Consider the following 23798-nt stretch of genomic DNA (forward strand, 5'->3'; position numbering starts at 1 on the left):
AGAAGAGGAGAGGGGGATGGATTGTGGGAGGGGGTGACCGGAAAGAGAGCAATGAGCAGAATGTAAAGTGAGTAAGTTATAAAAACAAAAAACAATAAACAAAAAAACGTAAACACACACACACACACAACCAAAAACCTAGGGTAATGTTTTCTTTGTTGGTAGTCTGCATTTCTTGAATAATATTTTAATATATAATTTGCATATATTTTCTGTAACTGGTATGTTGTCTCTTCAATCTGCTGTTTCTTTTGCTTGTTTTTCAAGAAGGCTCTGCTCAGCCAAGGATATGAATATTCTCTCCTAGTTTGCCTCTTGTAGCTTATGGCTTCAAATCTTACATTTAAACCTTTAATCCGTTTTTAATTGATTCAGTGTAAGGGTGCACTATGGGTCTGTTTTTATTTCTCCACATATGGAAATGAAGTTCTCTAAACAGTATTTATTAAAGAGGCCTTCACAGTTGTGCATTCATTCCTAACACTTTTGCCAAAATTCACAATAAATGTGTGGACTTATTTCTGGGCCAGCTTACTTTATTAGTTGATGTATGCTTTATGCCAATATCATGCTGTTTTAATTAATATAGCTTTAAAATATACTTTGAAAACCAGTAATAAGATACTTCTAGATTTTTTTTCTTCTCTTTTTTTTTATTTTTTTTTTATTTTATTTTTTTTTTATTAACTTGAGTATTTCTTATATACATTTCAAGTGTTATTCCCTTTCCCGGTTTCCGGACAGACATCACCCTCCCCCCTCCCCTTCCTTGTGGGTGTTCCCCTCCCAAACCTCCCCCCATTGCCACCCTCCCCTCATAGTCTAGTTCACTGGGGGTTCAGTCTTAGCAGGACCCAGGGCTTCCCCTTCCACTGGTGCTCTTACTAGGATATTCATTGCTACCTATGGGGACAGAGTCCAGGGTCAGTCCATGTATAGTCTTTAGGTAGTGGCTTAGTCCCTGGAAGCTCTGGTTGCTTGACATTGTTGTACTTTTGGGGTCTCGAGTCCCTTCAAGCTCTTCCAGTTCTTTCTCTGATTCCTTCAACGGGGGACCTATTCTCAGTTCAGTGGTTTGCTGCTGGCATTCGCCTCTGTATTTGCTGTATTCTGGCTGTGTCTCTCAGGAGCGATCTACATCCGGCTCCTGTCGGTCTGCACTTCTTTGCTTCATCCATCTTGTCTAATTGGGTGGCTGTATATGTATGGGCCACCTGTGGGGCAGGCTCTGAATGGGTGTTCCTTCAGTCTCTGTTTTAATCTTTGCCTCTCCCTTCCCTGCCAAGGGTATTCTTTTTCCTCATTTAAAGAAGGAGTGAAGCATTCACATTTTGATCATCCCTCTTGAGTTTCCTTTGTTCTAGGGATCTAGGGTAATTCAAGCATTTGGGCTAATAGCCACTTATCAATGAGTGCATACCATGTATGTCTTTCTGTGAGTGGGTTAGCTCACTCAGGATGATATTTTCCAGTTCCAACCATTTGCCTACGAATTTCATAAACTCGTTGTTTTTGATAGCTGAGTAATATTCCATTGTGTAGATGTACCACATTTTCTGTATCCATTCCTCTGTTGAAGGGCATCTGGGTTCTTTCCAGTTTCTGGCTATTATAAATAAGGCTGCGATGAACATAGTGGAGCACGTGTCTCTTTTATATGTTGAGGCATCTTTTGGGTATATGCCCAAGAGAGGTATGGCTGGATCCTCAGGCAGTTCAATGTCCAATTTTCTGAGGAACCTCCAGACTGATTTCCAGAATGGTTTTACCAGTCTGCAATCCCACCAACAATGGAGGAGTGTTCCTCTTTCTCCACATCCTCGCCAGCATCTGCTGTCACCTGAGTTTTTGATCTTAGCCATTCTCACTGGTGTGAGGTGAAATCTCAGGGTTGTTTTGATTTGCATTTCCCTTATGACTAAAGATGTTGAACATTTCTTTAGGTGTTTCTCAGCCATTCGGCATTCCTCAGCTGTGAATTCTTTGTTTAGCTCTGAACCCCATTTTTTAATAGGGTTATTTGTTTCCCTGCGGTCTAACTTCTTGAGTTCTTTGTATATTTTGGATATAAGGCCTCTATCTGTTATAGGATTGGTAAAGATCTTTTCCCAATCTGTTGGTTGCCGTTTTGTCCTAACCACAGTGTCCTTTGCCTTACAGAAGCTTTGCAGTTTTATGAGATCCCATTTGTCGATTCTTGATCTTAGAGCATAAGCCATTGGTGTTTTGTTCAGGAAATTTTTTCCAGTGCCCATGTGTTCCAGATGCTTCCCTAGTTTTTCTTCTATTAGTTTGAGTGTGTCTGGTTTGATGTGGAAGTCCTTGATCCACTTGGACTTAAGCTTTGTACAGGGTGATAAGCATGGATCGATCTGCATTCTTCTACATGTTGCCCTCCAGTTGAACCAGCACCATTTGCTGAAAATGCTATCTTTTTTCCATTGGATGGTTTTGGCTCCTTTGTCAAAAATCAAGTGACCATAGGTGTGTGGGTTCATTTCTGGGTCTTCAATTCTATTCCATTGGTCTATCTGTCTGTCTCTGTACCAATACCATGCAGTTTTTATCACTATTGCTCTGTAATACTGCTTGAGTTCAGGGATAGTGATTCCCCCTGAAGTCCTCTTATTGTTGAGGATAGCTTTAGCTATCCTGGGTTTTTTGTTATTCCAGATGAATTTGCAAATTGTTCTGTCTAACTCTTTGAAGAATTGGATTGGTATTTTGATGGGGATTGCATTGAATCTGTAGATTGCTTTTGGTAAAATGGCCATTTTTACTATATTAATCCTGCCAATCCATGAGCATGGGAGATCTTTCCATCTTCTGAGGTCTTCTTCAATTTCTTTCCTCAGTGTCTTGAAGTTCTTATTGTACAGATCTTTTACTTGCTTGGTTAAAGTCACACCGAGGTACTTTATATTATTTGGGTCTATTATGAAGGGTGTCGTTTCCCTAATTTCTTTCTCGGCTTGTTTCTCTTTTGTATAGAGGAAGGCAACTGATTTATTTGAGTTAATTTTATACCCAGCCACTTTGCTGAAGTTGTTTATCAGCTTTAGTAGTTCTCTGGTGGAACTTTTGGGATCACTTAAATATACTATCATGTCGTCTGCAAATAGTGATATTTTGACCTCTTCTTTTCCGATCTGTATCCCCTTGATCTCCTTTTGTTGTCTGATTGCTCTGGCTAGAACTTCAAGAACTATATTGAATAAGTAGGGAGAGAGTGGGCAGCCTTGTCTAGTCCCTGATTTTAGTGGGATTGCTTCAAGTTTTTCTCCATTTAGTTTAATGTTAGCAACTGGTTTGCTGTATATGGCTTTTACTATGTTTAGGTATGGGCCTTGAATACCTATTCTTTCCAGGACTTTTATCATGAAGGGGTGTTGAATTTTGTCAAATGCTTTCTCAGCATCTAATGAAATGATCATGTGGTTCTGTTCTTTCAGTTTGTTTATATGATGGATCACGTTGATGGTTTTCCTTATATTAAACCATCCCTGCATGCCTGGGATGAAGCCTACTTGATCATGGTGGATGATTGTTTTGATGTGCTCTTGAATTCGGTTTGCCAGAATTTTATTGAGTATTTTTGCGTCGATATTCATAAGGGAAATTGGTCTGAAGTTCTCTTTCTTTGTTGGGTCTTTGTGTGGTTTAGGTATAAGAGTAATTGTGGCTTCATAGAAGGAATTCGGTAGGGCTCCATCTGTTTCAATTTTGTGGAATAGTTTGGATAATATTGGTATAAGGTCTTCTATGAAGGTTTGATAGAATTCTGCACTAAACCCGTCTGGACCTGGGCTCTTTTTGGTTGGGAGACCTTTAATGACTGCTTCTATTTCCTTAGGAGTTATGGGGTTGTTTAACTGGTTTATCTGTTCCTGATTTAACTTCGATACCTGGTATCTGTCTAGGAAATTGTCCATTTCCTGAAGATTTTCAAGTTTTGTTGAATATAGGTTTTTATAGTAAGATCTGATGATTTTTTGAATTTCCTCTGAATCTGTAGTTATGTCTCCCTTTTCATTTCTGATTTTGTTAATTTGGACGCACTCTCTGTGTCCTCTCGTTAGTCTGGCTAAGGGTTTATCTATCTTGTTGATTTTCTCAAAGAACCAACTTTTGGTTCTGTTGATTCTTTCTATGGTCCTTTTTGTTTCTACTTGGTTGATTTCAGCTCTGAGTTTGATTGTTTCCTGCCTTCTACTCCTCCTGGGTGTATTTGCTTCTTTTTGTTCTAGAGCTTTTAGGTGTGCTGTCAAGCTGCTGACATATGCTCTTTCCTGTTTCTTTCTGCAGGCACTCAGCGCTATGAGTTTTCCTCTTAGCACAGCTTTCATTGTGTCCCATAAGTTTGGGTATGTTGTACCTTCATTTTCATTAAATTCTAAAAAGTTTTTAATTTCTTTCTTTATCTCTTCCTTGACCAGGTTATCATTGAGTAGAGCATTGTTCAATTTCCACGTATATGTGGGCATTCTTCCCTGTTATTGAAGACCAGTTTTAGGCCGTGGTGGTCTGATAGCACGCATGGGATTATTTCTATCTTTCTGTACCTGTTGAGGCCCGTTTTTTGACCAATTATATGGTCAATTTTGGAGAAAGTACCATGAGGAGCTGAGAAGAAGGTATATCCTTTTGCTTTAGGATAGAATGTTCTATAAATATCCGTTAAGTCCATTTGGCTCATGACTTCTCTTAGTCTGTCTACATCTCTGTTTAATTTCTGTTTCCATGATCTGTCCATTGATGAGAGTGGGGTGTTGAAATCTCCCACTATTAATGTGTGAGGTGCAATGTGTGTTTTGAGCTTTAGTAAGGTTTCTTTTACATATGTAGGTGCCCTTGTATTTGGGGCATAGATATTTAGGATTGAGAGTTCATCTTGGTGGATTTTTCCTTTGATGAATATGAAGTGTCCTTCCTTATCTTTTTTGATGACTTTTAGTTGAAAATTGATTTTATTTGATATTAGAATGGCTACTCCAGCTTGCTTCTTCTGACCATTTGCTTGGAAAATTGTTTTCCAGCCTTTCACTCTGAGGTAATGTCTGTCTTTGTCTCTGAGGTGTGTTTCCTGTAGGCAGCAGAATGCAGGGTCCTCGTTGCGTATCCAGTTTGTTAATCTATGTCTTTTTATTGGGGAGTTGAGGCCATTGATATTGAGAGATATTAAGGAATAGTGATTATTGCTTCCCGTTATATTCATATTTGGAAGTGAGGTTATGTTTGTGTGCTTTCATTCTCTTTGTTTTGTTGCCAAGATGATTAGTTTCTTGCTTCTAGGGTATAGCTTGCCTCCTTATGTTGGGCTTTACCCTTTATTATCCTTTGTAGTGCTGGACTTGTAGAAAGATATTGTGTAAATTTGGTTTTGTCATGGAATATCTTGGTTTCTCCATCTATGTTAATTGAGAGTTTTGCAGGATACAGTAACCTGGGCTGGCATTTGTGTTCTCTTAGGGTCTGTATGACATCTGTCCAGGATCTTCTGGCCTTCATAGTTTCTGGCGAAAAGTCTGGTGTGATTCTGATAGGTCTGCCTTTATATGTTACTTGACCTTTTTCCCTTACTGCTTTTAATATTCTTTCTTTATTTTGTGCGTTTGGTGTTTTGACAATTATGTGACGGGAGGTGTTTCTTTTCTGGTCCAATCTATTTGGAGTTCTGTAGGCTTCTTGTATACCTATGGGTATCTCTTTTTTTAGGTTAGGGAAGTTTTCTTCTATGATTGTGTTGAAGATATTTACTGGTCCTTTGAGCTGGGAGTCTTCACTCTCTTCTATACCTATTATCCTTAGGTTTGATCTTCTCATTGAGTCCTGGATTTCCTGTATGTTTTGGACCAGTAGCTTTTTCCGCTTTACATTATCTTTGACAGTTGAGTCAATGATTTCTATGGAATCTTCTGCTCCCGAGATTCTCTCTTCCATCTCTTGAATTCTGTTGGTGAAGCTTGTATCTACAGCTCCTTGTCTTTTCTTTTGATTTTCTATGTCCAGGGTTGTTTCCATGTGTTCTTTCTTGATTGCTTCTATTTCCATTTTTAATTCCTTCAACTGTTTGATTGTGTTTTCCTGGAATTCTTTCTGGGATTTTTGCGATTCCTCTCTGTAGGCTTCTACTTGTTCTCTAAGGGAGTTCTTTATGTCTTTCTTGAAGTCCTCCAGCATCATGATCAAATATGATTTTGAAACTAGGTCTTGCTTTTCTGGTGTGTTTGGATATTCAGTGTTTGCTTTGGTGGGAGAATTGGGCTCCGATGATGCCATGTAGTCTTGGTTTCTGTTGCTTGGGTTCCTGCGCTTGCCTCTCGCCATCAGATTATCTCTAGTGTTACTTTGTTCTGCTATTTCTGACAGTGGCTAGACTGTCCTATAACCTGTGTGTCAGGAGTGCTGTAGACCTGTTTTCCTGTTTTCTTTCAGCCAGTTATGGGGACAGAGTGTTCTGCTTTCGGGCGTGTAGTTTTTCCTCTCTACAGGTCTTCAGCTGTTCCTGTGGGCCTGTGTCTTGAGTTCACCAGGCAGGTTTCTTGCAGGGGAAAAGTTGGTCCTACCTGTGGTTCCAAGGCTCAAGTTTGCTCGTGGGGTACTGCCTAAGTCCTCTCCGCTGTGGCAGCAACCGGGAAAATCTGTGCCGCTCCTTCCGGGAGCCTCCGTGCACCAGGGTTTCAGATGACGTTTGGTGTTTTCCTCTGGCGCCTGGATGTGCACAGAGTGCAGTCTCTTCTGGTTTCCCAGGCGTGTCCGCCTGCCTGAAGGTTCAGCTCTCCCTCCCACGGGATTTGGGTGCAGAGAACTGTTTATCCGGTCTGTTTCCTTCAGGTTCCGGCAGTGTCTCAGGCGCAGGGGTCCTGCCGCTCCCGGGCCCTCCCCTATGGGAACCCAGAGGCCTTATACAGTTGCCTCTTGGGCCAGGGATGTGGGCAGGGGTGGGCAGTGTTGGTGGTCTCCTCCGCTCTGCAGCCTCAGGAGTGCCCACCTGATCAGGCGGTGAGGTCTCTCTCCCACGGGGTTTGGGAGCAGAGAGCTGCTGCAGTCCGGGATCCGCCGGTGTGGGACTTCCGGTAAACACAGGAAGTCGATTTTTTTTTCCTAAATGGCTCTAGTCACTCTGTCTTTTGTGGGTCCATATGAGTTTTATGGATATTATCTCTGTGAAGAATGATATTGGAGTCTGGCAAAACGGCACAAAAGATATTGCAAGGTAATGATATGAATCTGATCTCCATAACTTATATAGATGGAGAGAACTCTTCCTGAAACTGTATTCTGACCTCTACTATACATGTGGTGCTTGCTCGCGCTCTCTCTCTCTCTCTCTCTCTCTCTCTCTCTCTCTCACACACACACACACACACACACACACACACACACAAGTATGCACACCCCACTCACTACAAATAAAAGAATATTGAGATTGTGTCAGAGACTTCATTCCATCTATAGATTTCTTTCACTATATGGACATGTTAATGTTGCTTTACACCCCCTAAAGACTCAATCAAGCTAGGCAAAGCCTTACCACTGTGTTATACCCTAGATCCTCTACTTTGCAAGTTCAGATATGATCTACTAACTTATCTGGGCAGGCCTTAAATTCATTTTGCTGACCAAGTAGACCTTGAACTTGCAACCCTCGTCTCAGCCTTCTAAGTTAGAAGAGCTTACAGGCCTGCACTACCTTGGTTACAATACTAATTATTCTAGCCATGAGCATAGAACATTTTCCCACTGGCTTATGACATTTAAATTTCTTATACCCAATATTTAACAAATTTTATTGTACGGTTTGCTCATCTCCTTGGTTATGTTCTAAATATGTGAAATTTTATACTATTAATAATTAGGATTTTTAAAATTTTGTTTTCATTCATTGTACTATTAATATAAGGAAATGCCACCGATTTCGTATTCTAAAACTTTACTAAATTTAATTATCAGTTCCAATAGTTTTTTGGGGGGGGGATTTTGGGGAACTAGATGAAAGTCTCTATATACAAAATAATGTTGTCAGCATTCTTTATTGTCTAGATGCATTTTATTTCTTTTCCTCCTAATTTGCTCAGGCTAGGACTTCTAGTACTTTACTGATGAGAACTCTAAGAGTGGCTATCCTGCCTTGCTTCTGACCATCTAGGAAAAGCTTTCAACTATTCACCACTAATGTGATAAGAACTGTGAGACTCAGGGGTTGGGGATTTAGCTCAGCAGTAGAGCGCTTGCCTAGCAAGCGCAAGGCCCTGGGTTCGATCCCCAGCTCCGAAAAAAAAAAAAAAAAGAAAATTAAAGAACTGTGAGACTATCTCTCATATATGCATGTGTGTGTGTGTGTGTGTGTGTTGAGTGCAATTTTTATTACTTTTAATTTGTTGAATTTTTTTTATCATGAAAGAGGATGAATTTTGTCATTTGCTTCTATGCAACTACTGAGATAGCCTTTTTCCCTATATTTTAAAGTATATGGAAAACAAATGGAAGATTAAGAGAATTCTGGGCATGAATAGCAAATATTCATTTCATGTGACTTGGAACAGCAAATGAATACCTTAATTTTTAATACCACCACCAAATGTCCAGGCCTTTATAATAAACAACATTTTAGCATTATATAATTTAGAAGTTCTTCTGAGAAAAATCCTTACTTTACAAATAGGTAAAACTGTTTACTGTACACAGCAGTAAACAATAAAAGATAGTGTACTAAACAAAATAAAAGGCAAGGAATGGTAAACAAAGCTGTCTCTTCTGGACTCCATATATGTGCCATGGCATGTGTGTAACCAATGACTTAAGAACTACTTCAGAGGTAAATTATGAACAAGCCTCTAATCTAGGCTGAGGAGAAAGCTTAGTGTGTAAGTCTGACAAGTAGAGTTCAATCCCCAGGAGCACATAAAATCTGACATAATAATGCAAACATCTGTAATCCTAGTGTCCCCTCCTATAGGGAGATAGGAGGCATAGACAGGAGAAACCTCAGAAATTTGCTGGCCAGCTAGCCAGGTGTACATACACAGCATACATAAACAATACAAGATCCTGTACCTAGAAAGGTAAAAGGCAAGGACTGACACACAAAGCTGTCTGTTCCAGATTTTAACCAAATTACAAAGTTTTGTTCCTACACACTAAATTATCAAGCAATCAAAGCACAGACTGACATTTTATACATTTGGTTTCCAATTACCTAGAAAGTACATATTACACATTATCATTTAAGAAGAGTCAACCAACCAATCAACCAACCAAACAAACAAACAAACAAAACATGTAGAAAATGGTTTTAGCCTTATCCTAAAACTTAATTTTAGGCTTATACTCTACCTTATTTCATGTTTAAAGCAAAATGACAAAATATGCTTTCATAATAATGATAAAAATGAAGGTGCAATTTTGATTTGCTGGGTGTTAAATATTTATAATAGTCTTAATAATATGCTGCTATGTCCCAGTTTCTTTAAAAACCCTGGAGAACATGAGGAAATGTGTGAGCCTTCACGGCGGCACACAGTTTAGTGAGGGATAAACAAGGATGGAAATAAATTACAACACAGCAATAAATGAACAAAGCAGCACAGAGAGGAAGAGAAGAGACCACAGGGAAGGTTCACAATGTCATCAACTTGGCTTCTGAGAGAGCCCAGGAATTTGACAGTAGGGCTTAAAGAAATAAATGTCTAAAGAAACGGTCAATATTCTAAACTATTGAATGCTAAGTGAAGAAAGTATACAAGTGACTTCTAGGGCTGAGGACTGAATGGGAACTCACTGGGATGGTAAGGAATGGAATCACTGAAGCGATGGAGCCTAAGTAGACCTAATGTCCCTAGATACATTATATACATTTGTTTAAAAAACATCAAATAGTATATTTCAACATATATGTAAATCACTCACACATTTATCACATGGGTTTTTAATTCGACTAAAATTAATTATTTAAGAGACTATAAAAACCAAATGGGCCACACTTTATGTTACTAAAACATTCATATTTGAATGAATCACAAGGCAGTTCTCAGCATTCTATGAAGAAAAAATGCTTTCTCTAAATAGAGTTTAAAGCTCTAGCAGTTTCTTATTTTGGAATTCTAAAGACGTAATAGGCAAGACATGTAGGACTTGGCAGAAATCCAAACACAACAGACTATCTTAGTTTATAAAATACTACTACTAAAAACGGAATTTTCATAGTACATGTTTCCATTTATAATATAATTACAAAATTTATGGGTAAGAGACTACTAGCTGAGGAGGAGAAATAGAAAGTGTTATATAACTAGTTTGACTATTTTGAGCAAATTAATTCACACCTTTGGGGCTGTTTCAGTTGTGAAACAAAGACTTCTTTCCTATTATTTATGTATTTTAAAGATTAAGTTCTTGCACATGGTTGAAATCTACATACAGAACCTCCAAATATGAGTTCTGAGTCCTGCATATAGATAGCAATTAAGTAAATGAAGAATACTACATATTCTATTTTCTGACACTTTTTAGACTGTTAATTTTATATCTACTATATCTTACTAACTAGCTAATGACATGCTTGTCTAAAGTCTCTGACACTAGTGTTTTACTTTTTAAAAGTGACTTTCCCTTTGTTTATTTGCAAATGAAAGGACTATAGACTTAATTTACTTACATTGTCTTGGAAAGCTGCACCATGCTGCCTTTAGCTAGAATCTCCTTTAGTCTGAAGGAGGCAGGCAGTTTTCCTATCCTCATTTCTTGTACTACTGAAAAAAAATGTCTAATATCTGTTGGCTTTTAACAAAAAAATGAAGCTGGGGGAGGCATGGCACATGCCTTTAATCTTAGCACTCTGGAGGCACAGACTATGGTTTTAATACCAGCTTGGATACAGAGTAAGTTCTAGGACAGCCAGGGTTACACAGAGAAATTCTGTCTCAACTCCCCCACCCCACCCCCACACACAACTGCCCCCTCCTCGAAACTGTGAAAAACAAAAGGTCTTATATTGAAACCATGAGTTACATTTCCCTCCTACATTTATACTTACAAAAAAGTAAAAGGTAATGTTTGGGATTTGGGAGGTTTTTCTTGTTTGTTTGTTTGTTTTTGTTTTTGTTTTTGACTTTTGTTCTTCTTATTAAGCAATGTGCCTCAGAGTTCAGGTGCTTAGCTCAGGTTCATGGTGCACGAAGAACCAAAGTGATAAGTTTGATTCAAGGCTGAAAAATCTTTATTATAGATTTTTATAAAACACATCTTTCTTTTACACTAATTTATTTGAGACTTCTGACCAATGAAGTCAGAAGAAAATCAGTCCCTCCATTATGTGGGTCCTGGAAATTGAAAGGTCTCAAGTTTTCAGTGCAGTGCTCAGGCTGAGGAACAAGCACCCTTCCTCTCTCTAAGCCATCCTCCTGGCCTCATGGAATGATTGTTTACTTTTAAAAGTCATCTGGCACACTTCACTACTGATCATAATAAGGATAAGAGCATATGGTTGATTCAGTACAAAAGAATACTAGACAATAACTCCAAGTCCTTCCTACTTGCTAAGGATAAAAAGTTACTTCTAAGTAAGTATATGCTTCAGTTTTCACAACCGTAAACTCACTAATCTGAACAGTACAGAGACAAGACCTTAACCATAACAGAAAATGGTCTCTGTATTTTTACAACAGCTAAAAACTACCATCATAAAACAGAATTCTCTGGAAGGATGTACATTCTGCTAATAAATCACAGAAACAGCAAAGTACAATACCTGCAGAGTCCTCTGGATCCGATACAACAATGTGTGCATTTAATTCTTGTAGCTTGTGATGTAATTCTTCTAATTTTTTATTTGACTTTTTCAAAATGTTGTCTACATAAGCCAAATTTTTCTTATCTGTTGTAACTTTCCTCAGGTTTTCAGCTCCTTCTTTGATTTTCAGTTCTTTCCTTATTTCTCTCTTTATTCGATCCTTGACGTCATCCAATTTCTGTTGCACTATTGTATCTGAAAAGTCTAATTTCTGAACAGCACTCACATTCTCAGAAAATGGAAGAGGTCGGGAATCTCCCTGTAATAAATAAATAAGTAAATGAAAACTAAGTAAACAAGTATACAATAATGGAGTCTAGAAAAGAAAATGTGCAACATTAAGAATAAGTGTTTATATCTTGAAGAAATTATTTATTAACTGAATTACATTTAACTTTCTCCTTAATAGGAAACTACTTATTTCCCTGTGTTAAAACCATATGGAACCATAAGTTCAAATATTCCATCTACTTCCTGAGTAACATTATTTGATAAATCCACTGAAAGTGAGCAAGGCAGGATACTCCATACATATCTTGAATCCTAAAGGGAATCTGAGGTAAAAGAATTGCAAAGTTCAGGGTCAGCTTAGGATATACAGCAAGACTGTATCTTTAAAAAAAAAAATCTAGCTAAGTACCCAAGTTCCAGCACATCTACATACAAAGGCATCATAGGGTTGTGTAAAGATGGTTAAATTGTCACTCCCAAATTATAAACTCTGGGCAATTATTTAATCTTTAATAAGTCGATTTATTTTTCAACGGAATCAAACTAACAGTATTAGTGGCCTTTCAGAAATACTTGGTAATTCAAGATATTCTACGAGAAATTTCAAGCATAATTTTGACTCATTAATCACTTAATAAAAACACTACTAAATTGTAAAGGTGAATAATGTTCTTCTCTATAAAAATCACATAAAAATAAACTAGCAAAACAAAGTACCTTTCTGACCACTTTTTATATTACAATATGTATTAGGCTTGTGAAGATGATAATCAGAATTTATATTAATTTTTTTCATGCTATCTTACCAGAGTTAATTGCCAATACCAAAACATTATTAACAGAAAACATCTTTAAATTGTGTCTTAAAAACTAAGATAGACCCCATATAATTATTCTTTTTAAAATGGAGCATCAGTTAAGTAAACTCAAACTACATGTAAATCAGCCAAAGTTACAGTTTAGCTCCTTTTTATTCATTTAATCAGACTAATGATAATGGATATGAGTTTAACAGTGTTGCTTTGAATATTCTTAAATTATGAGGGCAATCAAATAGTGGATCCCTTTGAGAAGAGCTGGGTATGTGGATGAGATGGAAAAGAAGATATTTCACTGTGCAGCATATTTACATCTCTCTCTCTCTCTCTCTCTCTCTCTCTCTCTCTCTCTCTCTGTGTGTGTGTGTGTGTGTGTGTGTGTGTGTGTGTGTGTGTGTGTGTGTGTGTATCCTACTTAAATTTTTGGTATATTACATTTTATACAATCTTTAACCTCTAATAACAATATGTAGCATATAAAATTGGGGGAAAGATAAGCTAGAGGTAGAATCTTACATAAAAGATGAAGGAGCTGACTTCTATTAGTTTCTAACATTCTTAAAGCTAAGATCTCCTTGGCATTCTGTCAGAACAAAACATGCTACCAAAAAAAACAAAACAGAAAACCTTTACACCCATGTCTACACAGTATCTATTCTATACTCCATGCATCACTCCTAAGCTAATTCCTGGAATATGCATATTAACTTTAAGTTTCTTATTTTTATCTAATTGTAATTAGGATGATCTTCTTCTTGGACTAAAATACTGTTGTTTTTAGTATTCATTCATTCACTCACTCACTCACATTGTGCGTGCCGGCAATAAAACTCAAGGTGCTTCATATGCTAGCCAAGAACTCTACCACCTTGCCACATCTCCAATTCCTTCAACATTTATCATTCAATGTGAGTCACATCATTTTAGCTTTCAATTCACCTTAGGTTGGGTATTGAAAGCACCAGCCACATGACAACTGCTAGGGAATAAGAAATTCCTACTGTACAGTCTTATGTAGACTGAGGCAAAAAAAAAAAAAACTTTAATGAAAAAAGACTTCACATTAATCCAACTCCACTAGGTATTTTTATTTCAATTTTTTAAGCTTCCCAGATAATACAGAAATTACTTTAACATATTCTTGGATTATAATTATGTAATAAGTCACAAGTCTCTTAAAATTTCTGGGCTCACTGTACCCTTATCATTACAGTAATTTCTTCCCTCATTCTTTGCAGTCCCTCCCCCCCCCAAAAATATGTCCAATAGTTCTGTTTAGTAAATTGTAAGGTCCAATTATCTTAATATTTGTGTTTTAAAAACTTAGTCAAGGTATACAGTAACAATATAAATTGAACAAAAATATAACATTTATAACTTTAATGGCTGTTAAAATAAAGATAAAAACATATCACATATTTGAGGTTGATTCTTTGAAGGCCCTTGCTTATTATTATAACTTCAACTCTTATTTCTTTTCAAATTATTTTCCAAACTCCAACATTAACAAGTTATGGGAAATTACTTTGAGAGACCATTTTTCTTGGCCCTCACCATGCACGTCATCCCTTTGGGATATGCCACCTCTCTGCATTCAACTATTTCTTCCAAGTTCCTTCTTGGCCTGGGTAACTTTTTGTTTCAAAGTTCACGACAACCTTCCTGGGAAAGAATTTCCTGCCTATGTTCTCCCCTAGGAGTTAAATGACTCTCCTGTGTGTTGTACTAGGGATCTTGTTTAAATAATTATCCCTTTTGTTATCTGATCACTCCAAAGACTAAGAGGGGTTTGAGGGCAGGCTTATATTTGGCAGATAAAACTTTTCTAAAAAGAAAGAAAAAAGATTGGTCACTTAAAAACAATTTGTCCTCTCCCCTCACCCTCCCCAAAGAATAAAAGCTTCTATCTTTCTGATAAAAGTATTCCAGCATTGCAAAGTCAAGTATGAACTATGAACTATGACTGACAGCAGGTTGGCTCTCTCTTCTTTACATAGAGCTGACTGTTTAGTAACCGTATTTTTACTCCCATTTTTTTCTATGTCAGGAGTCAATTGTCTTTAGGATAAGAACAAGCAGTGTACATATGTAGTCAGCTTAGGATAAACAAATGTCCCAGACACCAGACTCTACCCCCCAAAGAGATCATACCCTCCCCCACTCCTACTCTCCCTGTATAGCTCTGGTTATCTTATAACTCTTTTGTAGGTAGCCTGACCTCATAGAGATCTTCCTACTTCTACCCCAGCCTGTGTCACCACCCCATTATCATTCCCCCTTTAAAACAATGTAGTTAGAATAAACTGAAAGTTTATTTTAAAAAATCATTTTCTTGCATTTACAATAACCAAAATAAGGTATTTAATAAGCTAAATTATGATACTATACCTCGAACCCAAAATAAATTATAATTCCAGGTACTATTACTAGGAAATGAAAGAAACACTCTTAACCTGAATAAACTAAATTAGCTATCCAAAAAATAGTACATAATCAGCAGAAAATCCTTAGCGTAACTTCTGCCTTAGTATTTTCTGTTCAGAGAGAACTGACTGACTGTACCTACCTTAATCACTAGCTTCATGCTTTTATCCACTAGTTCAGAACTATTTTTAACTCTATAAAAATGTCATGCTGCCTCCCAAAGTTGATACTTGTTTCATCTTTCTACAGAAAGTGCAGTGTAGTGGCATATGCCTATTATCCCAGAACTTGGGAGGCAAAGAGAGAAAAACTAAGACTAACCGGCCTGACTGAGTTACATGGTGAGTCCTTTTCTGGAAAAACAAAGGGGCAGAAGTTGTCTAGCATGTTCTAGATCCTCAATTTGATTCCTTCCACCACACTGAAAAACAATAACAAAAACAAAGTTGGATCCAACTCCTAATTACAAAGCCCCTTTGATATTCATTAATATGCTCTGAAAGTATGAGGAGAGAAAACACCAAGTCTATGAGCTAACTTTAAAGATTCAGCTAAAGTGGCTGTGCAGATCATTCACCATCACTGAGTACACCTAAAGGCCCACACTCCCTACCTTTTAGCAATGAAACTGTATGCTTAGCCATTTTATTCTAGTCAAAAATCATCTAACTTTGCTGCTTACATACATTCTAATTTTATTTTGCTTTGCAAAGACTCGTTTTTTTTTAAATCTATTCATCTAAGTCCAACATTACCAAATGATTGACCAAAACTGTTTTAATAGGCTCTTTATTATCAATCCCATTGACTAATATTGAAGCTGAAATGATAGTTTAAGTAAGGAGGTTTCAATTGGTAGAACAATTAAAACAACTAAATGAATAATAGACAAAGCAAAAGTTACAAAGGAAGCAAAATAAATTTAAAAACTTAAGTGAATAGGTTAAGGAATAGACTGGAAATAGATGATTAGTATAGCACCAGACAGATAACTAAGGAAAATAAATTCTTCACACAGAAATAAAAAAGTGTATGTGAATTATTTTCATTAAAGAAAACTGCTGCTTTGACAAAAACAAATACACCTTTTTTGCCCATTTGACAAAGATTACACCATTGTTTTGTCCATTTGACAAAGATTTTAAGAATTTACACTGCTGACTAGACAACAGCTCTAAGACTAATAGAAAGTTAGTAATATAGAGACCTATAATTTCTTTTGATGTAGTAATTCTAATTGTGGAAATATAACAGAAGAAAATAAGTAGTAATTATTGATAGCTAAAAACTCACAGCTATAAAAGAATTTATCTTCATCAGTAAAAAAACAATCAGGATACTACTTGTTATAACAAAAACTTACAGAATAAACAAACTTCTCTTATTTATAGCTTTCATTAACCCACTCACAACAGTATATATTGCTAAGTATACACAGTTTTAGTTCAAATGTTATGTTTAACATAAGAGAAAGAGATATTAAAATAGTCATAATTATCTCTGGGTCAAAATAGTAACAGGTATTTTTAGTCTGTTCATCCAAATTTTACATATTCTTTGGAAATAATCTTTTCTATTCTTTTAGTCTGCCTAATAAGAACAATATTTAGAAGAAACCAAAAGCTACATTCACTTTATTTCAATTCTGACAAATTTAAGTTTATAATACCAGGTATTTGCTATTTAAGCTTTTTATATTCAACACATCTCTATTGTAAGAGATGAAACTATAGATTCTTCCTTAAGTAAGCCATAACATATGCCAGCAAGGTATTTCAAATGAAAAAGTGTGCTAGGTTTCTTTTAAAGCTATTTACCAAATATATAGTTTATAAAACAAAAAAAGTTCTAGTTTTAGCCTAATTGTCAGTTTCAATTTACTATACTTCAACAAATTCACAATATAGTTAAGAAAACATTGAAAAAAAAAGAAAAGGACCAGATTTGAAAATCAAAATGAAGACTAAGACTGTCAGTTGTGACCAAGTACTTCATTTAAGAGGAGACAGGAAAGGATGTTTACTCCCCACTGGCAAAGTTCCCAGAGAAGTGAAAAGGCTATTACATTTTCTGTATTTCAGAAATATAAAACAGTCTGACTTCACAGATGCCAAGAAAAGTTAGAATACCCACGAAAACACTGAGCACCATGACTTACATACTGTTTTGGCTCCAAAAATTTGATAAAAGGTCATTTGGTCTAATCCCCTAGACTGGAGTTTCAAGAAATCCTGGCTGGGTTCATCACACACTGGTTTTCTGACTTCAGTGCTCTTTTCTTCTATACCTTGTTTAAGGACTGGCCCTTTGGAATACTCGTTTACTATATTTGAACTAAGCCTTAACCTAACTGATTTACATTACAACTTCTAATCAGGGACACTGCAAACACAGAACACCTCTCTTTATTTCACCCTAACCCATCCTTTTATACTTCAGAAGTACGAACTCAACTACCAATCCAACATCCATGGTAGCCCCATTAGAAGCTATCAAACAAACATGGTATCTCACCACCTTCTCTCTTCCCAGTTTGCTAATATAAAAACAGGGGTTTGGGTTTCCTATTGTTTAGTTTTTAACTACTTAGAAAAAACAGTACTCAGTAGTGAACATATAAAGATAAAAATCGATACTCCTCTTTTTTTCCAGTGTTCAATTTATTTAAGAAGAAACACATTAAGAACCAGCTTCAAAACCTTTCCAGGAATGCAGGCTACGTGGTTATTTAACAGAAGCCCAAGTTAGAATGTAACACAATGAAGAGAGTGATGCTCATGTTCATGTACAAGCTCTACTATTCTAATCACACTAAAGCTTCAATGTCTGCAACATACTGTTTCTCAGGCTACACCCAGGACTAAGACAAGTGCTCTCACAGCAACCATGCCTTTCCTGGCACACGGCACTGAACAAAGCAGACAGTGCTGGGTACTGGGTTCCTTCATAACATTATCTTTACTAAGACAATACTCATTTTGGTTAGATGCACCCAAGTGTACAGATAAGATTCTCACTTCACTAACCTTTCTTGCACCTACAAACAGCCACACTGATAATTCTTGTAAAACAGAAACAACCCCTTGTTGGGGGTTGTGTCCACTGTTCTTTTTTTCTTTTGCCTAGAATACAGACTCAAGTCCTGAAAATGTAGCAACCATTTGTAACAATGAAGTACAAACAGGACAAAGGCCAATTCACCATGAATGACAGAGCAGAAAAAGGCTGAGTTCTAGATACACTACTTAGTCTGGTACTCAACCCCTATACTGTCTACCCTTGGCATCTATCCCCTTAGTCTTCTAAACAGTCCCTTCTCTGTTTTCATGTCTTATGCATTTGGTACGCATGTGTGCATATGTGCTTCTTTTATCTAGATTCCGTATTATGAGAGAAAATACAAGATTTGTCTTTCTGAGTATGCCTTATTTCATTTAACATGTGAATCTCTTCTATCCACTTTCTTGCAAATAATATAATTCTTCTTTGCAGCCTGGGTAAAACCCTAATATATATAATGTATTTTCTTTATCCATTTATCTGCTTACAAACATCTATGCTGACTGCACAAATTGGCTACTGTGAAGAGTGCTGCAATAAAGACAATGTCCACTTACAGTCCTTCAGCTAGCTTTATGTATTCAGAGGCACATCTGCATCAGATGCTGCTTCTACTTTCAATATTCCTATTGACTGGCATAGCAGATGTATTAATTTACATCCTTCCACCCAAATAATTTAGATAGTTTCTTTTCTTCAGCATCATAAATACTGATTTGACTACAGGAAAACACAGGAATACCTCATCTACCAACTTAAGTCTCTAACTATTACTATGATTAAATGAAAATTCAGGGAAGAATTTGGCAACAAAATGATAGAGTTATGTTAAGAAAAACACAGAGAAGTCATGAGTGCATAGTACACTAATACAAATGGCACTGAATTACCCTCCTTCCTTTCATTCTGTCTCTGGGCTAGCCTTTGACTTAATCTTTCTAAAGGGATGTGGTAGAATTGTTTCTCCCAGCAAAATTTCAGGAAAATCTCAAGGTTGGCCTTAAGAAGAGGCAAAGCTGTTTATGATCAAAATTGTGATTATTAAATGTTACATAAAACCTAGGCTCTTCTGCTAGCAAGAACAGGGAGCCCTGGAAAATGGGAGGTGACACATGGACCTGTGCAGAGTCCACTTAAGTAAGAGCAAAGTATCCCAGTCGTCCCAACGATTATAACTGAGATGCCAGACATTGAACCCATAGTGACCTCCCAGCTTGCTACCAGCTGACTACAGCTGCATCAGCGAACTCAGCTCAGGTCAGCAGAACAAACACCTAATGTTCTTTCAGAATCACAGGATGTTTGCATGTAGAAAAAGGTCCTATGAGAGTGAAGCTATGGTTGATCCAGGTTCTAAGTAGTCTCTTTAATTTTAACTAGTTATTCTTTGTGGAACCTCAATGGAACTATCACCATTTAATTTGAGAAAAGGAATTTTAATACTACTATAACAGAAAAATGAACAGCTACTTCTTCAGTGTCATAAATGTCTCCATGCCTTCACCATGGTAATAGAGTAGGCCTCTGAAACTATAGGCAAGCCTACAATTAAATGCTTTCTTTTATAAGAGTTGCCTTGGTCACTGTGTCTCCTCACAGCAATAGAACACTGACTAAGACAAGGGTTTTCTAATATTTTAGGATTGTTAGAATTTTGAGAACTTAATCTCAGGCCACTTCTAAGGAAGTGTTCTTTCATTAGCTCATCTTCAGGCAAACTGTTCCTAATTATATGACGTTTATACACTCTGGCTAACTTATCTAACAGCACGGTTCAATACTATCCAATGAATTCCTAGAGTACATTACACCATCCTGATTCGTAGAATTAGTTTCTCGTTTCTAGCTGCCTACATACTCTTCACTACATAAGCTGTTTTATGGATTTTTAACTAAGCAATCCTCAAAATAAACACCTCAACACTCTTTCCCAATCTCATTTCTGCTAACGATGGCAAAATCCTCAATCCATTGTCAATCTTTAGAATCAGTTTTTAATACTTCCTTTCCTTTGAGCTCCAATATCCAATCAATAGCCAGATACTACATTATCCACTTTTTACTCCCTCTGCAAGAACTCTTTATACATTCTTATAGCAAAGGAGTAATGTGCAAAGAAAATGTTTCCTAAGATGTGTCACTGTTCAATTTAAGACCTAGGTTAATTTTTATACATCCACTTAAGGAAAAAAATACAGCCTAATAAATCATAAATTTAAGTCTCAACATAATGTTTACACTCAGTTAAATGTTTATATAAACCTATACAATTTTTATTCTCAGTGACATTCTTAGAATGGTATGTATATTTCCAATATCATTTCTCATTTTGTTAAAAAACTTGCATTACAGTGATTTGAAACCAGAAATCAATTTTTTTTTCTTTAGTGGCAATTTGGACTGCATGCTTATTTTCCCCCTTCACTACCTTCAAGCAGCTCTTAAAAGTGTGAGCCACGGTTGCCTTCAAGTCCTACTATCCTTGCCTAATTATTTAATTACTCGACAACCATCTGTCATATTTTAATCTTCATGAGAAAATATACTGATTACTATTAAATATGTTGCTAATTATTATACAATCAATACTCAGAATGATACTTTGAATACAGACAATGATTGTAGGTATTGCTTAAATGGAGAAACGGTTACATAAAATTAACATACTTAGAAGTAACAAGAAAGAAAAGGAATCACACTAGCCTATCAACTTTTCCATAAGCAGCAATCAAAAGAAAAGTCGCACATAAGCTATGATATACTGTATCATTAAGCAGTAATCAAAAGTCGCATATAAGCTATGATATACTGTATCATTAGACAGCATAAAGTTTCAAATATGACACAGTCCATGGCAGGCGAACCTGAACATAAAGACCTATAGAGAACCTCTAATGCCCACAACTAGTTCCTTATTCCTATTCAAACAGACAAGAAGTACAGGTTTAACAGGTTCCACCACACAAACCAAACTAGAGAATAACCAGTAGTTCACCACTGTATGTACAGAATATAAGTGTGGGGTGGGAACCGAAAATCACGGCTAATGCAGCTCTGTGGTAGACTATTTACCTAGCACGAACACAACCTTTGACTCAGTCTCCAGCACACATGAGAAAACACACAACACACTAGGGAAGAGGGCAGAATAAATATTATATCCAATATCCAATAAGCCACTGAGCATTAGTAAGGTTAACACCAAAGAGAAGTGCAGTAACAATGATAGACACACTTTAAATCACAGATTACTTTTGTCATTATCTACTGTTCTGACATGAATGTAAGATTAAAAATTGCTTTCCCTTCATATTTTGGCTAGGAAAATATAACCTCATAACTCAAAAATAATCCAAAACAGGCACTAAGTGAATGAAAAAAGAATTCTCTGTAATAATCAGGAAGATACAATTAACACCATGTCCTTTCACCCAAATAATTGGAATTCTTTAAAGTATAACCTTGTAAAAAAGAAACTACAGTATAGAGAGCAGTTTGGCAGTAATTATGAGAATAACTTGACAGTATTTAGCTTAATAGAACCTGCAATTCCATCTAGATATGTAATAAACTGAAAATGAAAACATATAGGACTGAGAAGTTGGCTCAGCAGTACAGCACTTACATATCAGATTGACATAAAGGTCCTGAGTTCAGAGTGTGTGTGTGTGTGTGTGTGTGTGTGTGTGTGTGTGTGTGTGTGTGTATGTGTGCACGCGCACGCGCTTGTTGTTTTCACACACAGCTAGGAAGAGAAAGAATATATGTAAAACACAAAAGATGTTGGTCATGTCATAATCTGTAGCAGGAAAAATATTATAACCAACTTATATAATCATAATATAAAAATGAAGATTTATAATGTAGGTATAAATGCATTAAGAACTATATTGCTGCTAAATGCTTTAAACACATATTTCCCTAAATACTGAAAACAGTGTCACTCTGATTTTATCACAATAAACTACACATACAAAGCTTGTATTAACATCCCAAATCTACCAATAATTATACTGCCTACTAACAGTGAGATAAATGAATTCCAGCACAATCCACACAGGAAAACCTTACACAACAAAAAAATAATTAATACATTCAAGAACATGGTATATTCCTTTTTTTTTTAAGATTATTTTATTTCATGTATGTGGGTACACTGTGGCTGTCTTCAGACACACCAGAAGAGGGCATCGGATCCACATTACAGATAGTTGTGAGCCACCATGTGGTTGCTGGGAATTGAACTCAGGACCTCTGGAAGAACAGTCAGTGCTCATAATCAGTGAGCCATCTCTCCAGCCCAACATGGTATATTCTTAAAATCAGTAGTTGCAAATGAATTCCAGGCCCCTAGCAATACATACTACATTGAATTTTTTCCCCACAGGAAAAATTCTAGAAAATACAAAGAATGGATAGAGACAGAAAGCAGAAAGGAGTTGCCAGAAGCTGAGAGATAGAAAATAATAGCAAGAACATAGGATTACAAATGATTACACAAAAATTCTTTACAGTAAAGGCATTTTCCTTATATTGATTACAGTGATAATTTCACAAGCATGAAAGTATATCAAAGTCTAGCTACATATTTAAACATATATGGTTTGCTGCTTACCAATTATATATAAAGCATTCTAAAAAGTAAACCGTTTTCAATTCTTTCAGTAACTTACTATGGACAGTAATATTTTCTCCATATTAATAAAATCAAGGTGTTGGGGCTGGACAGATGGCTCAACAGTTAAGAGATCTGGCTGTTCCTCCAGAGGACCTGGGTGCAGTTTCTAAAACCCACATGGTAGCTTCACAGCTCTCTGTAACTCCAGGTTCAGGGTACCTGGTACCCTCATACAAACATACATGCAAGCAAAACACTACTATACACAAATCTAAAATAAAATAAAATATATTCTAATGCTAGTGTTCTTGGCTACGGTGGTGATATGGTTTGCCTAAGTATCTGTCAAAAATGTCAAAGGCAGATGTGCCTAGCAGAAAGGTCTTTTGGTAACTGACAGCATGCCCTACTGGGCACTCAGGATCTTAGTTTTCTTCCATTTCCTAACTACGAGGCCAGCAGTTTATTCTGTTACATACCCCTGCAAGTGTCATCTGACACATCTTAGCCAATAAGTTTCAGAAGTTAGCCAAATAAATATTCACCTTCTAAATTATGTCAAATATTGTTATGTAAAAATGAAACAAGCGCAGTGGACAAATTACTGGACCTCTCCAGGTCCCATGCTGCTGACTGTAAAATGACAGCAAGTTAAACTGACATTTTTCCTCAAATGCCATGGGCCTATACACTAATGTTCCTTGTTTTCCAGAACTCTACAAATCACACTGAGATGGTAGAAACACTACAAAATATGCAAACTCCCATTATCATTTAAAATATAAAATAACAAAACAAAGAGTTCTATCTTAGGTTTACACAGAACTATTTCTATATTACAATTGGGCTAACTTAT

General features: G+C 36.5%; 1 protein-coding gene across 2 annotated transcripts in view; it reads right to left on the bottom strand.

The window, feature by feature from the left end:
* Pkn2 (protein kinase N2) overlaps positions 1-23798 on the bottom strand; it is a 105303-nt gene that overhangs the window by 64273 nt on the left and 17232 nt on the right. For both annotated transcript variants that reach the window (NM_001105755.2, XM_087615720.1), the window contains 1 exon segment: positions 11750-12050. In NM_001105755.2, the coding sequence (NP_001099225.2) occupies positions 11750-12050 (301 nt within the window).

Source organism: Rattus norvegicus, chromosome 2, assembly GCF_021556685.1.
Source record: "Rattus norvegicus strain SHRSP/BbbUtx chromosome 2, alternate assembly SHRSP_T2T, whole genome shotgun sequence".
Lineage (NCBI taxonomy): Eukaryota > Metazoa > Chordata > Mammalia > Rodentia > Muridae > Rattus > Rattus norvegicus.